This window comes from Symsagittifera roscoffensis, chromosome 3 (assembly GCF_963678635.1).
Source record: "Symsagittifera roscoffensis chromosome 3, txSymRosc1.1, whole genome shotgun sequence".
Classification (NCBI taxonomy): Eukaryota; Metazoa; Xenacoelomorpha; order Acoela; family Convolutidae; genus Symsagittifera; species Symsagittifera roscoffensis.
The window spans coordinates 66014757-66039149 of record NC_087064.1 but is presented as its reverse complement, the minus strand read 5'-3'; the positions used below and the strand labels follow the sequence as shown (position 1 = coordinate 66039149).

At 38.0% G+C, this 24393-nt stretch overlaps 2 protein-coding genes across 4 annotated transcripts in view; both read right to left on the bottom strand.

Annotated features, from left to right (window-relative positions):
• Positions 1-24393, bottom strand: part of LOC134841206 (frataxin, mitochondrial-like) — a 291857-nt gene that overhangs the window by 244956 nt on the left and 22508 nt on the right. The gene's annotated exons all lie outside the window — the stretch shown is intronic.
• Positions 1-24393, bottom strand: part of LOC134841204 (spectrin alpha chain-like) — a 28916-nt gene that overhangs the window by 2375 nt on the left and 2148 nt on the right. The window contains exons 6-33 of one of the 3 annotated variants that reach the window (XM_063857034.1): positions 23880-24134; positions 22225-22239; positions 20137-20427; positions 19489-19728; positions 18606-18800; positions 18087-18382; positions 17795-17809; positions 16557-16923; positions 16098-16313; positions 15654-15908; positions 15130-15357; positions 14488-14655; positions 14099-14224; positions 12887-13048; positions 12348-12472; positions 11764-11977; positions 10039-10207; positions 7576-8298; positions 7114-7301; positions 6370-6543; positions 5779-5968; positions 5215-5407; positions 4117-4369; positions 2709-2939; positions 1827-1963; positions 1411-1600; positions 919-1056; positions 64-225 (exon numbers count right to left, since the gene is read on the bottom strand). In XM_063857034.1, coding sequence (XP_063713104.1) covers positions 64-225; positions 919-1056; positions 1411-1600; positions 1827-1963; positions 2709-2939; positions 4117-4369; positions 5215-5407; positions 5779-5968; positions 6370-6543; positions 7114-7301; positions 7576-8298; positions 10039-10207; positions 11764-11977; positions 12348-12472; positions 12887-13048; positions 14099-14224; positions 14488-14655; positions 15130-15357; positions 15654-15908; positions 16098-16313; positions 16557-16923; positions 17795-17809; positions 18087-18382; positions 18606-18800; positions 19489-19728; positions 20137-20427; positions 22225-22239; positions 23880-24134 — 5916 coding nt within the window. The remainder of the gene's footprint in view (positions 1-63; positions 226-918; positions 1057-1410; positions 1601-1826; positions 1964-2708; positions 2940-4116; positions 4370-5214; positions 5408-5778; positions 5969-6369; positions 6544-7113; positions 7302-7575; positions 8299-10038; positions 10208-11763; positions 11978-12347; positions 12473-12886; positions 13049-14098; positions 14225-14487; positions 14656-15129; positions 15358-15653; positions 15909-16097; positions 16314-16556; positions 16924-17794; positions 17810-18086; positions 18383-18605; positions 18801-19488; positions 19729-20136; positions 20428-22224; positions 22240-23879; positions 24135-24393) is intronic. The other 2 variants (XM_063857035.1, XM_063857036.1) reach the window with 2 other exon arrangements.

Below are 24393 nucleotides of genomic sequence, written 5' to 3'. Positions count from 1 at the left end.
AAATTAATTTTGAGTATACTGATACTTATGTTCTAAGAAGTTCTTAAAAGTTCTAAAAAGTACCTTGACTCTGGTGTCTGTGAGCCAGTCGTGGAATGCGTTGGCCTCCCTCGCGAACTTCTGTCTGAGTTCGTCATTGTGGACTTGTTTTCTATGTTCCTCCTTCAGCTCCAGCTCCCTCTTAGAAACTATCTTCTTCAAGTTATCCCACGTCTCGTCTAGAGCCTACAATCACAAGCAGAGAAACAGTTTGTTACATAACACAACTGTACTGAAAAGTTGAAATTTAATGCTAAACGCAAATTTAATGAAATTGTACTATAGTTCACTAAAAAAAATCATATTTTTAAAAATTGAAAACTCCGCCCATGTGGAATTTATTTGAATTTCGAAGTCAAATGCTTAGCAAATTACGATAGATACGTCTTTAAAATTGGATCAATCTCTAGTTGAAATGTTTATACAATGAAAATTAAAAATGTTCATACTTAAAACTTCATGAAATGTAAAAGAACAATGTGCTAATTCGTCGAAAGTAGGTCCCAGTCCTAATCAACCGATTAAATCCACTTCCAAGAGCTCTTGATAAATTTCATCTGTTTGCTGTTTTGCAGCCTCCGTCCGAATATGCAATCCAAATAGAATTAACTATTCACTAACTTCATATTCGATGCAACTGAATGGAGAATGAATATATTTGATATACCTAACAATCTATCTCCTCCCCCACCATGAAGGGGGATAGTTAAGCAGATCAAAACAGTCGATTTTTCGACCAATCAGAATGCAGCAAAACTCCAATTCTCAATACAAGCTCTTGTGCGAATTTACTGTATTTTTTTGTAGGGCTGGAGATTCTTCATTAGATACCATAGGGGGAGATTGTTAATTAGATTCAAAAAATTTAGATGGTTGTACCTGCATGGTGAACCAGGTGTAGGGGTTGACTGTGGCTCCTCCCGCCTTAATCTCCGCATCCAGCACCCTCAGGGACTCCAAGTCCTCCTCCGCCTGTTTCAGGGAGTCCACAAACACATTGTGTGCATGCTCCAATGCCTACAAAACAGGTCTTCCATCAATTATCGTTATCTTCCCAAGTCTTAGTAGTTCAATTCGAAAACGTGGGATTTTGAACAAAAAAGTGGGGTATTTTTTTCTTGAGGGACTTAGTCCGCCAGCGAAACAGATCGATGTTTTAATGCCAGACAACCGATTGACATTTTTGAGACGCAGAAAAACAACTTCATCATTACCATCAACAGAAATTTTAGTTTCTTGTCAATTACTTAAAATCAACGGTGACAAAGACTATGCAAGAATTTCATCACGAGTTCGCCCAGTCTTTGATCCAGTACTAAAAAAGATCACAGCATTTTCTTGGATTTTGAAACCTCTACTATTATTACTAGCCTTGATTTCGTCGATAGAGTTGCACTTGACGGGGTCTGAGAGATCCTCCTCTGCATTCTCGAACCAGGAGTTGAAAGAGGAGGCCTTCTTGGCGAAGAGGAGGAACTTGTCCTCCACCGCCTGGAAGTGTCTCAGCTTCTTGTCCAGCAGATCCCTTCTGTCATTTGACCTCTTCTGAAGTTCGTGCCACCTAAAAGCAAATTCAAGAATTATTTCTACAACATTTCGGAGAAAGGATTTGATTGCGTTCTGGTCAAAAGTTAAAGTTCTGATCAGAAAGGGCTGTTCAATTTTGGCGGTACAAAAATGTTCTGATTGCTGTTTATGCATGTGGTGAAACCTGACGACCATCTTTCATGTCAGCCTTCAATCTAAGCCTTTGAAGAGTTATTTTTAGGCAGATGAGTTTAGCTTGCCTGTCGAGGAGTGACTTGTATCTCTGGTCTATCTCGTTCTTGGAGATGTGTCCAGCATTCACCAAGGTATCTCTTAGCTTTCCAATGGGCACTATACCCTCTGCCTGGAAGGCCGTCAGTCCAGCCTCAAATGTCTCCTAAAACACCACAGAGTTCAAAGTAAAGGTCGAAGCTCCAACTTCCTTAAATCATTTGTAACACTCATAAATGACGCGTTCAACTCCATCAAACATGACTACTAGGAAAATAGATGCAAACAAATATATTTTAGAATTATACAATATAAAAGAAATTTGTTACGATTTTTTCACGAAAGGTTGCATAGTAGATTGTTTTTGTTCCGACCATTGAAAACGGGGAGGAACTTTGTATTCAAGTGCGTTTAAGTTTTTGTTTTTTTTTTGCTTTCCAAGCAAAATCAGGTACCACAAATATTCATAGGAATGGGTCGAGTGATATCAAGTTAAATCCCTTTTAGTCGTGATTCCAAACATTTTTGAAACTTCAAAAAACTGTCCCAGTGTCAAGAAAAACTGATTAAAAACTTAGAGTTTGAGTTCAAATTCGAGAGAATTTAAAAACTTTCGTGAAAAAAATGGGAAAATATTTTCCTTTTTTTGTTTGTCATTCATTTTACATTTTCAAATGTTGTCAGAACATTCTGTGCTACTTGCAAAGCAACCGGCTATCCTTGTTATAGTAGAATTTTATATAATTCCTGATAACATAATTTTTGAAGGTTTATTTGATTCCCTCTCAAAATATTTCCAACAAATACTGTTGTCGTAACACGCTGTTACTAGCACAGCAAACCGGTATAGTTGTTAAAAATTGAGAGATCAGTTGTAGGAAACCTTTTTATCAGTTATATTTACGTGTTACCTGTCGATGAAGCATGTCCTGGACAGCCGAGAGATCCTTCGCCTCCTCAACATCGCCACCTGCATTGCTCTGCACCAGACTCTGTTTCTCATTCACCCACGACTCAACAACATCCGCCTTCCACGTGAACTGCAGCAGGGCACTGTTCTCCTTCAAGTTCTCCCGTCGGATACCCGCCAGACGTCTCAGCTCCTCCAACATGTCCTTCAGGTGCTGCAGTTTCTCTGCAACCTACACGCACACCACACAGCTCAAAAGTTAAGTCAAGTTATCAAAAAAGAACAAACGATGAAAAACTTGACTCTACTATTGACTTGTATCTATTCACAGTAAAATTGATCATTCCAAAGATTCTATGGTGTGTATATTTATCAGCAACATCGGGTGCATATCTAATATCTTATCGAGATGCGGTGGAAGGGGCGAAATTTCAACAAAAGGTAACAAGTTTTGTCTACCCATATTTTAGATCGACCAGAATTGTTTTCAACCCCCCTCGCTCTAAATACCCCACTTACCAGTATAACATTGTTTTATGTTTTAATTATAGCTTACATGTGAAGCAATTTCACCTTTGGATTGTAGGAGTCACAAATATTTTGATGTAAATGAACTAATTAATAAATAAAAGTTTTAATCTGCTTTTAATCAACAGAAAATAAGCAAAGTAACAATTGTGGAAGCGTGATGTGATTGTTAAGCACAAGACACATGGTTTATCTTGTATAAACGTGAAAGTGAACCCCCGCCAATCAAGCCAGTTTTCTACCTTTTTCATCTGTAACTCAACAGTTGTATTTCAAAGCCAAAAAATCTATCTATTTTATATACACATAACAGCTGAGAAAGTGAAATTGGGAAACAATACTCATTTTCGAACAACCGTAAATTTTCAAACACAAAGTCATTTGAACTTTCCAAAACTGCCAGATTTTCGGGCTAATTTCTTTCAAACTTTTGAATACTGAACTCTGATAGCCTCACACAATTTGCGGTCATTCGGGCACGAGGAAGTCCACCGTAAATTTTGACAGGTTTTGTTCACAACAGCAGCACTCACTTCAATTATATCAATCTGAATTTTGAAAATTTCACATTCAGATAATGAGAAACATATCAAAAAATGACCAGATTTAAGGTTCATTAGATACAGAAGTAGAAATCGCAGTTCATTACCAAACAAATTAGGGTCATTTTCAACTATATCAGGGCCACTCTACGGGTTTTAACAGCCTTACTTGTAGTATTCCTTAGAAATTATCTTATTAGCAGAGATAGCACGGTACATCCAATTTGGCTCTTTAACCGCGTCTGTATAAAACTCATTAACCGCCGAACTATATTATGTATCAAAGAAAAGACTTTGGTGCTATATGTTCAACTTAGCTAATGCTTCCAGCCTCCATACCTTGTCAGATTGCAAATTCTTTTCTTCAATCAGCTGATTTCCCCTCACTTCCAGCAGATTAGCCTTGTCAGTGTGGGACACTACATCCATGTCGAATGCAGTGTGTTTCTTGATCAGTCCCTGTACAGACGCTAGAGTGTCTCCGAAGTCGTTGCTACTCATCAGCGACTGCTTCTCCGAGATCCAAGACTCCTCCTCTTCCACGTCTCGGATGAACTCGTAGAAGCGTTGCGACTCATTCAACATGTCAACTCTGAACACAAATGGTCATTTTATGCCAAAAAAATAAAGAGCATACCTTTTAAATCGTTTGAGCTAGTGATTCCTTTTAAAAAGTTTAGCAGTTAGCATAAAGTTCGCATGAGCTATGATAACCAAGACCTTCAAGTAACAACAAAGCAAAAACTGAATAGTATATTGAGTTTAAATATAAAATAGGAAACAGCTGAATTTTAGTAAAACTTCGGTGAATCCATAATCGCAAAAAAAACTGAATGCCAAAGTTATTTGTCCAGAAAAATCTAAATTTCGAAAAAATCCAGGGTTTTTGATTGTCCGGGAATTTTCCGCCCTTAGATCGTTCAGTCATGGTATACCACAATTACACGAATTCTTTAACAAACTTACCACAATTGCTAAACTTCCTAGTTTCAAAAAGAAAAAAAACGATGCCCTTAAAGCTCTTTGAAATCCAAAAACAATTTATGATTGACTTTTTTGATAAAAATAACCCAAACTGAGAAAACTGGATCAATAGGAATTCCGCTGGGAAATCTGAAAAACAAATTCAACTTTCGAAATTAGAATTGGATCACGTTTTTCGTGACCTTCACATTTTTTCTGTTCCATAGTGGAGTTTCCCATCCTTTTTACCAAGGAAACGAACTTAAAGAAAAATCAAAAGTTCAAACCATAAAAAGCAAATTTGAGCCTGAACAGATTGTAAGAATTTTCCTTAAACAAATCACCAAGACTTCGTAACAGTCTTCACTGCGTTCGTTGCTCTTGATAATGAGTTCTGAGTAGCTGACAAAACTTTCGCGCATGAGGGATCCCCCAATCTTGATAGTGTAATGTATTTTAAGAAGAATGTACCACCTCTGTTTGGAGCACTCGAGTAGTTCACTCCATGCCTGGTCCAGCTGTTCAATCCTTCCAGGCACTGTCTCCCATCCAGTGGTCTGCTCCTTCACAATTTCATCCGCAATCGGCTTCACCGCCTCTATCCTCTTCTCGTGGCTCTGGATCTCATTTTCTATACGCTTGTGCTTCTTCATCAGATTATGCACACCTGAAAACATATGACACTTCTTTAAACATCTGTTGCCTTTTTGACGTTTCATCAGCAAAAAAAATACTTTTCGCCTTTTTGACCACAGTTTCTTAACCGCACGCAAGTGTACATTTCTCAGAAGTTTCTTCTCCTACTGGAACCATAGAAAGCCTTTTTTCATATCCCGAAAATAGAATCTTAAATCAAATATCTGGTGAAATATCGGGTGTTCAAGATTAATACTCATTTTCGATACAAGTGGTGACTATATAGCGAACCTTAAAGATATTGCTCTACATCCGTTATCAGAAGGCAGTTTTTTTCAAAAAAAAATCGCTTATTTTTTCACTCAGCATAAATAACTATTAAACTCAAGCACAGCAACTAACCTGTGAGGTCCTTTCCGTAGTCTTGAGACTGGACCAAGATCTTCTTCTCCCTAATCCAGGTCTCCTCCTCCGAGATGTCCCTCAACAGCTGGTGGTACTTGAACGCATCATCCAACTGCTTCCTCCTGTCCTTAGTCATGTCAGACACTACTCCGAATCGGTCGTTGATGTTGGACCTCTTCTGCTCAATCTAACACACAAAAACGAGAGTTAGAAAAAAGTTTTGTTTTTGAAAAAACGCGTTTTTCGAAAACTTCAATTTTCGAATTTCAAAGAAAAAATGGATTTTTTTCTTTAAAATCAAGACCTATATAAGCGTCTTCACTGCATTCATCGACTCTTATACAGCATTGAGTTCGCAATCTAAATTAAAATTCTAGATTCGATAAATGACCAAAGGGGTGTGGTGAAATTAATTACAATCAATTTACAAAAGCTACAAGTATCTTCTCAATTCATTGACGCTGTAAAAATTGCTTCATTATCAATCAATGTTTATAATCCTATTGAACAATACCCAACTATTCCAAACCACCAAATCATGTCTCTTATCATTTTGGGCCGAATAACAGAAAAGAGCCTTAACTTTACCTCTACGGGGTCAAATTGGGGCGACGCCATGCACTCCTCGGCCAGCTCGTTTAGCTGCACGAGTCTGTCTGCGTGTGCGGCCACATCGTCCTCCAGCAGTTGGTGCTTCTTCCTCTGGTTCTGCACTGTACTCAGGTCATTGCTCTTCTCCTCCATCTTCAGCTGACTCTCCACCTGTCAATCACAGACACAAACATTACTCATCTCGTAGTTAACACTAGTTTGAACAAAAAGTAATTTGGAGAACCTAAAAAGTTTCTGAAAACCTTCATTCATGTCATAGTAGTTTACATTATGTGAACACTATGCTCGTTTCTAAAAGCGTGGTATTTTGGAAATAATAAAAAAGACCAACAAATGTCTGCTGGAAAGATTCATTCATGTTATAGGCTAAATGATTTTAGCAAGAGATATTTTGAAAACCAACTCCAGTACTACTACAAAAATTCACATTAGGCGCCAAAACTGTACTGAAGATAATTAAATAAGTTTTAAATAGTTAGTTGCAACCTCCGCAAAACAATTTCGTCAGAAAAATAATCCAACACAAAAACTTTTTATTCTTATTAACCATTTCACGCTATCCTTCGCTTTCGATTCCAACAGAATACCAAAAAAAAACATCACTGATCCCGAACATGTTCCGCCCTTGTCATCCAACGACGTCAAAATGCCATGACTTAGAATAAAGTCACGTGTTGACATTCTTTGATATTTTAGACTATAAAGTAGTACTGGGGTTACCTCGCTGAGCCAGAAGTCGAAGTCCTTGTATGCAGTGTAGTAGAGTCTCTGCCGGTTGGCCTCCTTCAGTCTGGCAGTCTTCTGGGTGGTCTTCTGCACCAGGAACTCATACTGCTCCGTGATCTTGGCCAGTTTGGCTGCTATCTCCTTCTCCTCCTCACCCTGCACCTTCTTCGAGTCCAGAAGAGCTACAGGCAAAGGAAGAACAACCGGTTGAATAACTGAACATTCATGATGCGACTCATACTTAATTCAAATGTCTACTACTTATTTTTTATATGACTTTCCTCCTCGCAGTTACAAACTGCTTAAACTCTATTTTGTTTCTGAGAATGCCTAAATTTTTAAATAGGTTTCTTCAAAAATCGGAAATTGATATCTGCATTTCTCCAAGGCACAAACAAAGCTTAATAATTGTGCCTAAAAGAAAAGTTGAAACTGTTCATAGATTTATAAGCTAACCTTTTCCTACAGAGAGAGTAGCTTGGATCCTCTCCGCATTAGCCGCCAACTCCGCTTCGAACGCCAGTTGCTTCTGGTGCTTGCTCGGGATATTCCTGCCGTCATTCGAGTCGTCTTGGTTCGCGACTACCATCTTCTCCTGGATGTACGACTCAATGTCATCCGCATCTCGCACCAGCTCCTGGATTGTCTGGGATTCTCCCAGTTGAGATCGTTTCTGGACCAGAGCTTCCTTCAAGTGCTCCCATCGTTTAATCATGTCCTCCTTCTTCGCTTCAATATCTGGAGACGCATAATGATCGGGTCCCAATTCCTCTGCAAATTTGGTCAAAGCTGCTATCTTCTCTTCCTGGTTGTTGATCAACTTGTCGAAGTCTTCGTGCTTCTTCATCACAGAGTCCACATCATCGTCGTCTTGGCCCAGAGTCTTCTCCCTGTTATTCATCCAGGCCGAGTTCTGGTTGAAGTCCCTCAAGAACTGCTGGTGTTGTTTGTTAGCCTCCAGTTTCGTCTGTCGCTCTTCATAGACTTCGTCCAAATCAGCCAATGCCTTCTTCACCTCATCTTTCATCCTCTTGATCTCCTCTGATTCGGGGTGCTTGTCGTTGACCAGATCATCAGCCAGATTGTAGAACGCATCAAACTGAGGCACTTTGGCTTCCAATTCGTTCTTCAAGTCGTCATGTCGTTCAATTAGAGCCTCACAGCTGTTGACGTCTTTTCCTTGAAGCAGAAAACAACTCATCAATTGTTCGCTTAATTTACTTGATTGAAATTTTATTTAAGAGGACTGCAACTAGAAATTTTGTCGAACTTGAAGCTAAGTTACAGAACAAATAGTTTCCAGAACTAAAAGGAACAAAAAAACAAGGATAAAAAACTTTTCTGTTTAAGGTTCCGGTTCACAACTCTTTCTCATATACAACAATTAAAACCGGAAAAAAAATTAGCCAACAGATGGTTGAAAAGTGCAAAGAAACAAGAAAATATTTCAAAATTTTTCAATTTTAAAAAAATAGAAGGAAAAGATATATCACATTAAAGCATTTTGAATTTCAAGAATTGTTCATGATTTGCATTTTTTCCTGAAAACTATCATATTTAGATCAAACTGAACTGCGTCAAGTGAGAAGTTTTCATTCAGCTGGTAATTCAGAAAATTATTCTTTCACGTTTTACGTTAACTTTACACTCTTGCTGTTCGATAGTGGAGTTTCCTTCCTTTTAACAATTTAACAAATGAAATGAACAAAACTTTAAAATAAATCAAAATTTAAACCGCGAAAAAGTAAATTTGAGTCTAAACAAATTTTAGGACTTTTCCCTTGAAAAAAAAACAAAAAAATCATCGCGACTTATATAAGAGTCTGAACTACGTTCATCGACTCTTAAAAAACGATTGAAAAAGGGTGACTGTACTAGCAATTTGTATCTATACACAGAAAGTTAATCATTCCACAGCTTCTATGGTGAGTTAATTTATCACCTGCGTCGAGTACAGATCTAGACTTTATCGAGATGGAATTGAAAGGGCAAAATTTCAAAAATTTGTCAACCCTGTTTTTAGGTCGACCCAAATGGTTTTCAACACCCCCTCCCTGAACACTCCTCTTACCAGTATAAAATTGTTTTAGATTTTTAATTTAAGCCCACGTGAATCAAATTCAAATACCGATTTTAGGAGTCAAAAATATTTCGGTGTAAATGAACTAAATAAATAAACCTTTCAATCTGTTGTCAATCAACAGAAAATAAGCAAAGTAATAATTGTGAAAGCGTGATGTGATTGTTAAGCACAAGAGAAACATGATTTATCTTGAAGAAACGTGAAAACCCCCACAAGTCAAGCCAGTATTATACCTTTTGGACCTGTAACTCAAAGCCAGAAACTCAATCTGTTTTGATTTATCACAACATCATCAGCACTCACTTCGGTTATGTCAATCAGAATCCTAACATTTTCAAAATTGAAAGAAAAACATCAGCATATATACAAACGTCTACACAGGCGAAGCGGACCTATGCGCAACTTGCGATACCACAAAACAATCCTTGCGAGCTAGCAGTCAGAAGAGAAAAAGAAGCCACTCTTTTTGCAGTGAAAAAGAAAGCCTATCTTTTTTAAATTCATTCTTTTTCTCTTCTGAATTTAAAAAACTCAGCCAAGTCTGAGTTTTTTAAATTCGAAACAACAACAATTACAAAATCTTCACAATTTGGTCTGGAAGGATTTTCAATTTATGGAAAATACGTTTAGAAACACAATTGCCGCCGTTGAGTAAATATTCAAGAAACATTTATCAAAACATTCACATTGTCAAAGATAAACGAGTTTTTCGCGATTTCTTTCTATACACAGTAAAACTGAACATTCCATAGCTTCTACGATTTTCTCGAGTGGGAAGATGGATTTTCAAATCAACAAACAGTAGGAAAAGAGTCCTTTTAAATAATGTGACGTACCGAGTTCGTCCGATCCAGCCAGTTGTTTCATGCCGTTTATCCACGCCATGGTGTCCCTGTACTGGGCCAGGTACTTCTGGTACTCGTAGGCCTCCAGAAGTCCGGCTGCGTGTTTGTCGCTCTTGTTCTTCAGCGCCTCCCACGCCTCATTCACTTCTTTCTGTTTCTCCTGAAAATTATCAACAAAAATTAGATTTCACGTTTTCAATTTTTTCCACTGCGGCGAATACTTTTGTACTACGTTTGAACTTAAAAATCATGTTAACTTATTTTAAAACTATATTAACTTCGCAGCAATTTAGGTCGCAGTAAAAAACTTAAAAGTATATAATTGCATTTATATGAAAATGTTAAAACTGAAAAAGAGGGTATTTAAATGTGAGTAATTAAGGTAGCATTGAGATAGGCAGCGGTAAGGCAGCTCGAGAAAGAAACTTTAGAATAGAAGTAGTTACCAATGTCTGTTTCAAATAGAAAAGGACGTCAAGTTAGACTAAATCGATATCAAACTAAACTCCTTCATTTTTCCAACAATCAATAGTTTCATTTAAAGGATCAAATTAACTAACATCGTCTAATGCAATGACCGGGGGGATTTTAGCAATAGCTAACACGCAGCATAGAGCGAATTCAATCAGAATTAGAAAGTAGGGGGAGGGATTTCTTAACTTGGTATGTTTATTGTAGAGACGAAGAAGTTATTTCAGTTATTTCAATACATTCAATTTGTTATTGTTCCGACTTTCGATACGAAAGTAACGGAATATTTGTGCTCGGGGTGGGTTTTTTTTCTTCAGACAAACTTCGACTTTTTAACTTGCCATTTTTGACGGAATTTTTTTAATATCATTCGAAAAGTAATGTTGTTCTGAGCTCAAATTTGAAAAGATATTTCACCTGTGATCACTTTTCGTAAAGTTATGGGGGTTTAAAGATTGCCATTTTGGACAATTTGGGACAATTAACGTGCGATATATTTCGCGCTATTAACGCGTAAGCGGAGAGTTAATCCCTCTATCTTTTGTACTTTAAATGGCGTGTGGGGGGATGATTTTCATAAAAAATTTCAAATTAAAATTTTTTTTTAAAATTTTATTACATTTAATTTTTAAAGTTATTACTGCTCCATAAAACCTTAAAAGGCAGTCGGAACATTCAGGGCTTCGCCCTGATACGGGCAGTCTGGTTCAGTTTTGGTTTAAATTACTGCAAGACCGCTTCTAATCAACACTTAGAGACGATTTATTATTGCATGTATCAGGTACTAACTGGCCTAGTAAAGAAGTCATGGGAGCTTTTGGTATGGTATCTTTTGTCCTTACACCTTCATAAGATCCTCAAAAACTTCAAAACAGGCTTATCCATGAGTTAAATTAGAGCCGGCTGTCTGGACCAAGACCATGGTTATCATGAAACGAGTCATTTTTAATTTCACGAACGACATGATCAATTTTTGGGATGTTTTCATTTCCTAGAAGTTCATGCACTCGTTCTAGAATTCATTAACCACTTTCTAGAATCAATTGTTTTTTTTTAAAACTACTTTACGGATTTAAATGTTAATCCAAACAATAGCATGTCTACCAGTCATTCAGAATTTAAAAAATCAAAACTGAACATGAACAAATTTTAAGACTTTCCTGAAAAAAAAATCAGCAAGACCTATATAAGAGTACTCACTACGTTCATTAACCTCAAACACTCATAGCTGAGTATTTCTTTTACCTGTATTTCATCAGTCTGGTCAGGATGAGTGTCAATCAACTTGGTGTGTCTGTCGTCCAAGTTCTTCACACTCTCCTCCAGCGGCACGAGGTCCTTCTGGAACGCCTCGTGTTTCCTGCTCAGTGCCTGCACAGATGGAAGATCGTTGCCATAGTAGCCCTCTTTGATCGCCTTGTCTTTCTCACTTATTCTCTCCAACACAAGGTCCGACTCCCTATAAAAAGTAAGTTATTACGTTAACTTTCTACGAAGTTCTTGCAAATAGCATAAAATACTTATTTCTGAAGCTTCCGAATTATGTTTTCACTCAAATTCACACTTTTGACCACCTTGGTAAAACTTAGAAAACTGCCTAATTTTAAATGAATTTTCGACTGTTTATGAATTATCTTATGAATATCTTAATTTATGCGACAAAGTTCTCTATCCAGAGTCATAGTTTCTTCTAATTCCCAGAGAGTCATCGGATCAATTACAACGGCTGGAAATTATTACTACTTTGCGAGCATCTCCAATTTAGAACTATTTCTTTCAAATCGACCGAGAGGTTCTCACCGAGAGGTAATGCTTCGTTCGTTGATTACCTGATGTAGTTTTTGACTTCGTGCGCGGATCCGAGTTGGCTGCTCTTGTCGAACACTTTGTTCTGCAGATAGGACACTGCCTCCACTGCATGCTCCATGTCCTCAGTGAGCAGATCTTCAGGCACCTTAAAAGGACACACTCTACGTCAATAAAGAAACGGTTGCAATTATGTCTTTCAATGGGAAATGAATATGCGAAGTTTCAGAACAAGTTTTTCAATTTAAAAAAAAAGAAAATTAGAATCGGACAAATAGTTAAAAAAATCCACTGCTGTTGTTCTACCGAAAAACAGCTTTCGTTTAAGCAGAGCGGAAATTCGCTACTCGCGACGTGTTGTCATTTAACTTTTAAAAAATCTCTCGCAGAACAAAATCATACTTTGAGAGTTGCTTTTTTCATTCGATGCTTTTTAATAGTTCATTTATCATTGTAAGGAAAAACTGTTGCAGTGATATCCAGTTATTATCTATGGAAGAGAAAAAACAACAAAAGCCTGGTAATGATTGTGATTTTGAAGACCAAAATATAAATAACAAACCTCTTCGTCATCGTCCAACTGTGCTTTGAGTTCCTCGTACTTGTTCTTGTTTTCATCTAACTTCTTCTTGCTGTTCTCTACATCATTCTGCAGATTGTTAAATTTAGAGGACAACTCGTCTATCTTGTCCAGATCCTCGTCTTCAGCAGTCAATACATTGTCCTACACACAATTGTCAGTACATTCAAAGTCATTACTTAATAGAACATAGCCAACAGACAGTTGGAAAAACCCAACAGACAGTTGGAAAAGAGTCAATGAACGCCGAAAAAAAACTGACTTCGTTGAAAAAACCTCAACTATCGAATTTCAAAGAAAAAATAGATGCACTTTAAGCTCTTTGAAACTCTTGCACAATTTATGATCGGCACTTTTTGATAACATTAACCCAACTTGAGAAAACTGGATCAATAGGTGAAGTTTTTATTCAGCTGGAAATCTATAAATTAAATTCTACTTTCGAAACTAGAAATTGATCACTTTTTCCCGTTATTTCCACGTTCGTATTTAGAGAGTGCTATTTACATAAATTTCAGCAGATGAATTTCAATTGAACTCAAAAAGTGCACATATAACTAAGTTCATTCATAAACGCATTAACATGCATGAATGCACATCTGTAGTTATTAGAGAATTTTAAGACCCTTTCCTGAAAAAAAAACAAAAAAAATCACCAAGACCTATATAAGAGTCTTCACTACGTTCATTACTCTTAATTTGAGCCTGAACAAGAATAGATTTATCCTGAAAAAAAAATCATCGCCACCGAAATAAAAGTCTGAACTACGTTCATCGACTCTTAAATTATTCAAAAAAAAAAAAATAAGTTTAGAACTATTATTCATCTTATTAATGTAGTAAAAACACTAATACAATCAAACTCAGATGTAAGAGCTTAATTACGGAATCTCGTAAATGGCATCAAAGGTTCGGTCGAGACGGATCCTTTGGAATGAGATCCGCAAAGCATGAGAACTTATTGTGGCATGTAACGAAAGTATAGCTGTACTATTCCATTTTCGGATTGACTATCGACAGTGAAAAAGAACAAAAACCAATACGAAATTAGAGGCACCTGAAAACTGTCTGCAAAGTTGCACGGCTTTCTTGAAATTATATTTCATTTTAATGTAAATGTTCGAAATTTACAGTGAATGGAATCTAAATTGCAAGCAGTTTATTATGAAAGAAAGAGAAAGACAATTAACTCACCACTTGGTCGAGTAGTTTGTTGTGGTTCTTCTTGGAAGTCCACATCAGGAGGTTCTTCGACTCTCCCTTCAGTCCGTATAGTTCGGTCCTCAACTTCAGAGCACGCTCCTTCTTCTCTGCTGCCCCCTGCGAATGGAAACACACGTCAAGCTCAACTTAAACAACTCAATTACTTCGTCCTGTCTTTTTTCATACTCCGCCCAAAATAATATATAGGACACGACTTCACAAATCGATTAGAGAACGTCGTTCTTGAGCCTCGTTGTGGTGGGTTTCGATAAAAAAACATCGTGTTTTTCCCCTTAAACTGGTAGATAACGGTTCTTTTGGGTGGTGAGACAACTCCCCTATACTTTAATGCATGTATGTTGTGTATGTGTTGTTCTGACCTTGAGGTCGCCGTACTGGTTCTCAATCTGTTTCTGTCGGTCGGACACCGTCCTCGCCTCCTCCGCCAGTCTCTCCTGGCTGCTCTTCACCACTGGCTCTGCCCTCTTCAGGTGATTGGCCGGCACGAAGCCCTGCTTGCCCTCCTGATTCTCCACCTTGTACCAGTCCTGGAAACAACAACAATATGAGGCAAATTATACTTCTCTAGGACTAGCATAGTTTTGCTCCGGTTTAGATAAATGGACACAATTTGAACATAGTTGCTTTGAAGCATTGCCATCAAGGGCGAATCTAGAATTCTCGAGGGCAGACGCATTTCAAAAAAAAATGAAAAATTATTGACCATTTATAGGCCGGCCAAATTGATTTTCCGAGCTCTACCAAGACACTATAAAGACTATTAAGCCAAACGCTAAATATGGGCAGTTTTTGGAAGGTTATGACAAAATTGGTATAATTGACGCCAAAGTTGCCTCAGAAAAAATTAGGTGCAAGTCTGCCAGATGGGGATTCCGTAATAGTTCAAAAGGGGACCCTTTGGGTGGCGAGGGGGTCGAATCCTCCCTTAAATCTTCCCCTGATTGTCAGTGAATTGCCGAGTGTTTTCGCTTCATGATCAACGAAGGTATTTGTTACCCTACCCTTGTTGGCGTGGAGAGGATAGTGACGGTCTCTCCCTTCTTGACTGACAACTCCCTCGGGTTCTTCTCCAGATAGTCGTACACCACCGTGGCACACTCCAGATCCACCACATCGGTGACCTCCTTGTCTGGCGCCTTGCACTCCTGTGCCTTCTGGGCCAGGTTGTCTATCACCTTCTTGTAGCTGTCTATGTCCTTCATCAGGTTCTGGTGCTTCTTCACAGCAGACTTAACAACAAAGCAAGGATGAAGATGATTCTAGTCGTTTTTAGCATTTTTTTCATGTTTCCTTTTTTTCATGTTTCCTAAATCATGTTTTCTAAAGCTGAAACCTGCATTTCAAAAAAAAATCATTTTTGATGGGTCGTTTTTTACAATACTTCAAAACGAAAGGTTTTGGATTCGACTGTCAGTACGAATCATATTTTTGCAAGTGCCATATGCTCACTATCCCCAAGATCATGTCACGTTTCGATTAGGCTACCTAAATTATTTCTGCCTAAATAGTTGGTTAAATCTCTTACGTTGATGGCATCCTGGTTCTTTCCGTACTTTCCGGTCGGTGCCACCAAGGGTAGCTTCTCATTCATCCAGGCACTGGCTTCATTAGCATCCAGCAGGTACTCCTGTGCCTCCAAGGCATCCTGGAGATCGTCAAGTCGGGCGTTGCTCCTCTCCTTCAGCTTGTCCCACATGGCTGTGACGTCATCGATCTTGTTCTGGATCTCCTCGGCTGCGAAATGCTCTTCGCCCATCATGTCTTTAGCTGTTTGCACAACCTGAAAAGAACAAATATGACGCGTTTATATTAATCCTGACTTGAATCTGGATTTTCATCGATCATCCCTCAAAATCCGAAATCTAAGTCGTGTTCAATTTCTTTATTTTTTCAAAATAAAAACTTCTTGAACAGCGAATAAGCGCTTCAAGGTAAATGGTGACAAAAAAATTAAATCTCTGACACCAACCTTGTTCAGACTGTCTTCGTGAGCATCTATCTCTGCAATGAGCGCGTGGTGTTTCTTCAGCAACTTCTGGGCCCCGATCAAGTCCTTTCCTCTGGCCTGGCTCTGGGCTACCGGCTCCTTCTCTCGAATCCAGGACTCCTCGTCTTCAATGTCCCGGAACAGCTGGTGCAGTCTCATGGCGTCTTCCAGCTTCGCCTTTCGTTTTTTCATCGGATCCTAACGAACACAACACAATTGATTTATGGAAGACAAAATTTCTTGGTCTTTTGAAATATTAATTACATTTGAGGACACTCGTGGGGCCTCAAAAAATGTTCGTGATCATTTGACAATAATTTTGGTCAAATTCTCTTTGATCTATCCATACACTGATGACTCAGTGGTTCCCAAAAAGATTGAAACTGAATCCTGTTGTATTAATACGCCTAAAAGCAATAAATCCAGGCAACGATGACTGACCCTGAGGTCGACATATCTCCTCTGAACTTCCTCCTGCTTGTGCTTGATGTTGGGAGTGTCGAAGTGTTTGGCCTCCGTGAACTTCTTGCACTGTCTGTACACACCCTCTACTCTGTCTCTGTGCTGTTGCACATCCACCTCCAGCAGCTGGTGCTTCTTAATCAGGTTATGACAAGATGCCAGGTCCTTGCCGTAGTCATCACTGGCCAAGTGTGCCTCGATCTCACTCATCCACAACTCCAGATCCTCCACTCCTCTGTAGTATGCCTGGGCGTCAATCGCCGCCACAATCAACACCTCCTTTTGTCTCGTCTCATCTTCCAACTGCCCGAACTCCGATTTCAGTTCCTGGTTTCGGTCATGGATCCTGTGAAATGTAACTTGTGATTTCAAGAACAAAACTTGAGAGACGTGAACAGAGAATAAGAGCTAAGTCAACAAATCGAAAGGGTTCAGGACTCACTAAATAAAATCAAGAATACTCTAGCTAGGTACTACTTTCAAGAAAAAACTGATTGCTGTTGCAGTTTTTGTAAACTGTAAATCAGTTTTGTCGTAGAAATTTGAATCGCAGTTTGTTCAAATTGTTTTTGTTTAGTCATCTGAAAATCATAGTGTCGTAGAAACTTTCGTTCGCAATTATGCATATTCAAGGATAAGAGTTGTTGACTTTGCTCGGACTGCGTATTAATTTTTCAGATGAAGACGTTTTCACAAAACACATTACAGTTATGATTAGGAAGCAGGAAAATTACTATACAGATCACAAAACAGTTTCAGATAGACAGAAGCCCTCCACATTATGACTGAGAAAAAGCCAACACGATTAACTGAGATGAAGACATTGTTTCTTCTTTTAACTGATTCCGTCCAAATTTCCAAGTCACGAAATAGGAAAAGATAATTGGAAATGCTAGCAATTGATTGGTTGAAATCAAATGAGTCGCTAATTCGTTGTTTCAATTTTATTTTTGATTACTATTTTGGAACTCTACAAAAAAATAATTGTGGGCGGAATACGAAAAAAGAGCCGAGATTTCATTAACCCTGCGATAACACATTCCCGGAATATCAACCATGTATAACAATGTCAATTTCACAAGCAATATGCTAGAGCTCATCACGGCAAAAAATCATGTGTTCGAAAAAGAATATAAACATTCGGGGAATGCGATATCTGTTCAAATGAATCTCTGATTAATTATTTCATTACAGTTTCCCAGTAGGTTGATGCTCACTTTGAGATAAATTCGCTTAAAAAGAGACAACAAATTTGACACCATATTTCAGAACACAGATTAGATTTTAAAATCAAAGCGTCAAAGCCATGGCCCATAACAAATGTGCAAAACAATGCCCATAACAAATGTGCAGAACTTTAAAAAATCACATTTCATAACTTCTAATTCTCATTTTTTTCCAATTCAATTTGAGCAAAAGTTAATACTAAAAACTGCAGTTGCAAAAGCAGACGCCAAAAAAATTGCTTATGGCCAAAAATCTAAAAAATATATACAAAACGAGACTCACTCGTCGCTCTGGAAATGATCTTCGTTAATCATCTGCTGTCCAGTAGCCAACACTCCATCAATCCTGGCCTTGTTGGACTCGATCTCACTTGTGAATGCATGGTGCTTCTGCAGCTTGCCTTGGAGGTTGGTGGGGTCCCTGTAGGCACTCTCGTCTCTGACTGTCTTGAAGCGCTCGTTGATCCACGTTTTGATCTCGTAAGCGTCTCTTTCGAACTGCTGGTATCTGAAGGACAGCTCCAGAAGAGTGCGTCTACTCTGCATCTTCTCATGCAAAGTTTTACGTCGGTTCACCAGCTAAACACAAATCATCTAATCTCATCTAGGATAAATTTTGTTCCAAATTTCGTTATTCTGTTGACCATAAGCTTGGCATTTGCAGCACTTTCTTAACAAGATGTACCAGGAAAAAAATGCTACAATATCAACTTAGGTTTTGGATATAACAGGATTTTAGGTTTTAGGATTTTTTTGATTCAAAAAAGAGGATTTTAGATTTTTTTATTCAAGCAATACTTACTGCGTCTCGTCTCTTAGTGATGTCATCTGTAGCGTAGTGTGGAGGCTGAGTGTCAATCAACTGGTTGGCAAAGTCACTCAAAGTGTTCACTTTCTCCTCCTGAGCAGACAGACTCTTCTCGAAGTCCTCATGTTTCTTCAGCAGGGCCTCCACTCCATCCACAGAGTCACCCAGGTCATCGTTGTCCAGGAAGGCCTGAACAAATGGAATTATTACAAGCAAAAAGATAAAAACACAGCCAACAGACAGTTGGAAAAGAGTCAATGAACGTCAAGGACTTATTTTTTGCAAAAATCTCAGCTTTCGAATTTCAAACAAAAATTGATTACTTGAAACTCTTTGAATTTCTAGAACAATTATGATTGGCATAATTTTTTTTAGAGAAAATCAGCCCATTTGAGAGAACTGGTTCGATAATAAAATTGTTTATTTCGATGGGATATCTGAAAATTAAATTCCAATTTCGAAACTAAAACTTTTTGTGGTTCCTGCGAATCACAGAGGAGCTATCAATAGGCCTTAATAATCCTGTCGAGGAGAGTCCATTTTTATTATCTCCCCTCATTCCAGACTGTTACTTTGTTTCACGTGATTTTTACTCTTTTGTTGTTCGAAAGTGGAGTTTGTCTTCCTTTTAACAATGGAAATAAAATGAATTTAAAAAAAAAATCAGAAAACAAACCGAGAAATTTTTCCAAAAAAATTTTTTTAAAAACCATCGCAACCTATATAAGGGTCTGAAGTATGTTCATCGATTCTTAAAAGCTGTATATATACCCAAGTGCGTTCATACATAATTGCATTAAAATGAACGAGTTCTCTAGTTATAAGAGCATTTTAAGACATTTTCCTGTGCAAGTGCGTATCTTATACTAATCCTGACCTCCTGTTTGGCCAACCAGGCCTCCGTCTGTTCCACGTCTCTGCAGAATATCTGGTACTCAATGCACTGCGAGTAGATCAACTTCCTCTCGTCCCACAGGGCAAACAGGGCCGCCTTCTCCCGCGCCAACTCGGCCAGTTTGTCCTTGATGGAGTCCGAGTTGGGGTGCTCGGCCTCTATGAGTTTGTTGCCCAAGTCTTCACATCGCGTGAATGAATCTTCCTCCGCCAACAGCTCAGCCTGGATACATATATTGCTATCGATATTTCAAAATCACGCCATTACACAAAAAATAAATTGAACTAATGGACGCAAAAATAAATTTGACCGATCACAGCATTAAATGCAGAATTGCCAATATTCGGCATGACCTACATTCGGCATTTGACTTAACAAGCCATAATACTCTCCAGGCTAACTTAAATAGCTAAACGCTAGCCCAATTATTTTTTCTAGTTATTTCAACAATTAGAACAGTTGATTGTGCTAAGAAACACTGCATTATTTAATTAACTTAAAAATTTTTAGGCTAATCACGGCAATAATTGCCGATATTGCCAATAGATGGGGATGCCAATAATTGGGAAATGAACTTTATTTGACTGGAAAAGTTCCACCCTTCTCTAGGGTGTAACACCCTTTTCTAACCTTGTGCTCATTGTGTCTGTTAATCAACTGCTCCGCCCCTGGAACATCAGTAGCCAACTCGTCACTCTTCAACAGCGTCGTCTTCTCCTTAATCCACTGCATCAAGTCAGTGTGCTCCCCCAAGAACAGAAACATATCATGCGCCGCATTCAACTTATTCTTCCTGTCTGTCGCCTCCGCCTGCAGTTTAGCCCAGATGTCATTAATCGACATTTTTTTCTCGAGAATCTCGTCCGAATAGTCTCCATATTTACCAGCCAGAGTGTCCGCTCGCTCACAAATATTCTTCACCTAAACCACGGTTCAAGGTCATCCAGATCATCGTTTTATAGGGTTCAAGTGCGCCTTATAGGGTTCAAGTGCAGAGTCAGTTACACAGGGTTCATTGAATCAAAATTTACCAGAATGTCGGTGTTAATGTCATCACATCAATAGTTGAAAGTAGTGTTCTCAGAAATACTCATACCAACACTATTGCATCTTTAAAACGTCTCCAACTTCAAGAAACCTTTCATTTGTTCATTTTCAAGAATTTCTTCAATCTTTACACAATAGTTTCATTCTTTATTAAACTCTCAGCAGATTTTGGGATTTCCATTGCCTTGTACTTTGGTCAGTGTTGGTCATTATTTATTTACTCGAATCAACCAGTAAATTTGCAGATTGCTAAAATAAAGGTCAAATAAAAGCCCCGCGCCAGGTTCACAGTAAACACATTCAAGGAGGTTTTACAGAAAACCAATACCAAATTTCAAATTTGCTCCAATTTCAATTCTTGCTCAATCATCAAGTAATATGTTTAAACGTAATCGGGTCAATTCCTGCAGCTATTTGTTACGCTTTTTGTAATTTCAATCCCAGTTAAATTCACATTAGTTGAACAACCAAACTAATATTTTTAGATAGAAACTGGCAGAAAGTTAGATCAAACAAAGCGGTCACTCAAGTTCAAAAAAAGCAGTAACAAAACACGGTGTACAAGGTCAAAAGCTGGACAAAGAATTACAGCAACACGTTAACAGTGAGAATAAGCCAAAACCCGCAGCGGATTTTTGGAGGTTCGGACAGGGTGATTACCTCACCCTCTAGAATTTAAACATCCTAACTACCCAAATTTGGGGGTCTTTTTCCTTGATTAGCCCAAAATCAATATTTCATGATCTTGAACTGAAACTAATTTGCTTGAATCTGATTGGCTAGAATTAGACAATCAGGTTTCAGCACCAGCACGAAATGTTTGGAAAAATATTCAAATTTAGTTCAAATTGATGTCAGGACAATTGGACCTAGAACAACTTCCCTCATGATAAGTCGGCGGTCAGCCCATACGACAACTTGTCCTATGTCAACTTGCTCCATTTTGTTCATTTTTTTCTTTCTTTCAAACTCAATGCAAAAACTTAATCTGGATTACTCAATTTGAAACGAATTTTATTTTTTCGCCAAGACGGATTAGGACAAATAGCCATATTCGGAAAGTTGGTATAGGATAAGTTGGCTAGAGATTAAAAGAGTTGGGGCAAACGTGTAACCGTCAAAACAACGCATAAACATTGCTTAAAACAAAATAGATTTAAAAAACTAAATACTCGTGATGGCGCTGATGTTTAAAACTAAACTTGATGAAAAAAATAGCTGTAAAAGTCTCCGTTCCAAAATCACAAATCTTAGAGAAACATTTCACCAATAAAAAGTTTCATCGCGTTTCATAGTAACGCTATGATTGCTAATATTTTTAAGCTGGCACTTGAAATTGCTATTTGATAACAAAACAAATTCTAATACAATAAAAGGTTTGAAACAATTTGTGTTAAATAACCTAAAAAAGAAGAATCCATCTATTTTACAATGCCCTCCTGGTACAGTGATCTCTTAATAATTACATGGGGGGATTATAAAATAGATCGGATAAAACAGTTAGCTGGTTGAGAAGAAAAGGAGAATTTGTTTCGATGAGCCTTGAAGAAAACTAAGCGAGCAACCCACACGGCAAAAATGAGAAGAAACTACTGAAAGGATAAATAAATGGAAAAGTGATTAATGATTTTTTTCTCGAAATTTCAGATCAATCACACCACATTGCTTTACCTTGTACGTGTAGCTCTGTAATTAAAACAACACATTACAAAACAACATCTAAACAAGAATAACATTCGTTAAAAATGCAGTTTCATTAAATCACTCAACGTCGATTCCTAAAACTTCAAGTTAGAAATCTGTTTAACATAATGAATTGAATACTATTGCTTCGCTTACTAAAAACCTTTATTTTAAAAATTACATAACCCTCCCACGAACAAAACGTTTCGATTAGCCCCGAGTTGTCCCGTTTAAAAATTAATTTTCATTTAGCTCGTTTGAATAAGCATTTTCAACATGGAAGTTCTTAAAGATAGCTAATTGATCAAAACCAATCAATGGTGCAACGTTCGTTTGTTAGGCGCATGAAATCTCTATTTTGAAATGTATCCTATTTATTCACCGTTCGCTTTCAGTTCTCTTCAATTGGTAAGGAACATGTATAACTGGCGGTATATTTGTTGGCGAATCATTATTGGCCAGCCCAACCTTGTGTTATGCATAAGTTGGCTGTATCGGCTTACCAAAATAGTAACTTAACATATCAAGCGAGGGCATGGAAAATTTGGGTTCCAATAGTTATATGGTGCTAGCTATTCTGCATGTAATTTCATAGATACTAGGGTAGAAAGAATTTGCTGCGTCTTACCAAGCAACGAAACACCACCTAACTTTGCCACCTACGTAAGGCAGTAGTGCAAACAATTTCGACTATATCTCTATATGTAAGCGAAGCCTAACTATATCTATACGTATGATAGGTGTTCACATTCAGCATGAAATTTATAGACAATTTCATTATAAAATTCGTGCATACATTGCACAGACATACCTACAAAATATATGCATTCAATTGGAGCGAAATACGTATATTTTTTTAATACAGACTTCGCGTATTGAAAATTGTTCAGACTAGCGTTACTGTATATTCAACGTTTCATGTCGGGAACGGAGCAATGGTAACCAGTATTATTCGTCTATCTTACAGCTGAGCTATCTTTGTTATGTTTGCACACCGTTAAATAACCGAATATTTCTATTGGACCTTGCATATACGGCTTTTATGACTAATGCTGTGGTGATAAACCGGCCGGGAAATACGGCATGAAATTGTGCAACAGAAGGAATAGAATTTCCCTTGATTTAGTCACATATTGAAAAAGCAGCTCTGAATTTTTGCAAGGCCAGAATATTTAAAACATTCTGTAGCTAGCGCATATTTCTAAATGATATCATTATTTTTGAGGGGTAGCGAACAAAATTTGGTTATGATTTGATAGTTAAAAAGCAGTCAGGATCGGTAGTGATAAGAATCAGATAAAATGAACCGAACTAGTTCATTTTTAGATCGCTAATCAATGCAGGGCAATGCAATATTTAATTTCGTGAAAATTTGCTTCAAACCAGAAAAGCAAAGGATATCACGATACTCAAATTGTATCTTAACTAGTAACTCTTATTCACGGAAGGGATCAGTTTTTACTTTCTTTGCTAAATGAAATGATCCAATCAGCCAACAATTTTCGAGAAAACGACTCATGAGTTTTGCTACTATAAACCACCAAACAATTACTAACACAGATGAAGTCTAGTACTGTAAGTAATGTAAACATCAATATCCGTTTACCGTTGAAACAGTAATAAAATGGTCAAGATATCCTTACGTTCTCGTTCAGAGCCGTCAAATCGCGCTCTAAGTTCTCGTGACGTCGCTGCAGTGCCTGGACACTCGGCAGATCTCGTCCATAGTCATCGATGGAGACTTGAGCTCTTTTTTCGTTCAGGAACTCAGTCATGTCTGAAGCGTCTTTAAAGAACTTCTGGATCTCTTTGGCTCCAAAGATCCTCTCTTCTGCCTCGTCGCAGATCACTTTCAGTTCTTCCCAGTGTGAGTATACTTCCTCGTGTCGCTCTTTCACCTAAAAGATGAATGATTCCAGTAAATCGATTTGGCGTTGTGGCACATCGGTAATGATGGTGCCCAGCAATCGCATGATCGCGGGTTCAAATCGCACGTGCGCTGCAATTTAGAAGTTGAGCTTTTGTAAGATAGCAATATCTTATTTAACCTTAAATAATTAATCTTCGGGCTAGGCCACCCACTGGTTAACTAAAAAAAAGTCGACCACCTACATGATCCAGATTCATTTTCGACTATCTACTTTCACTAAGCCGCTG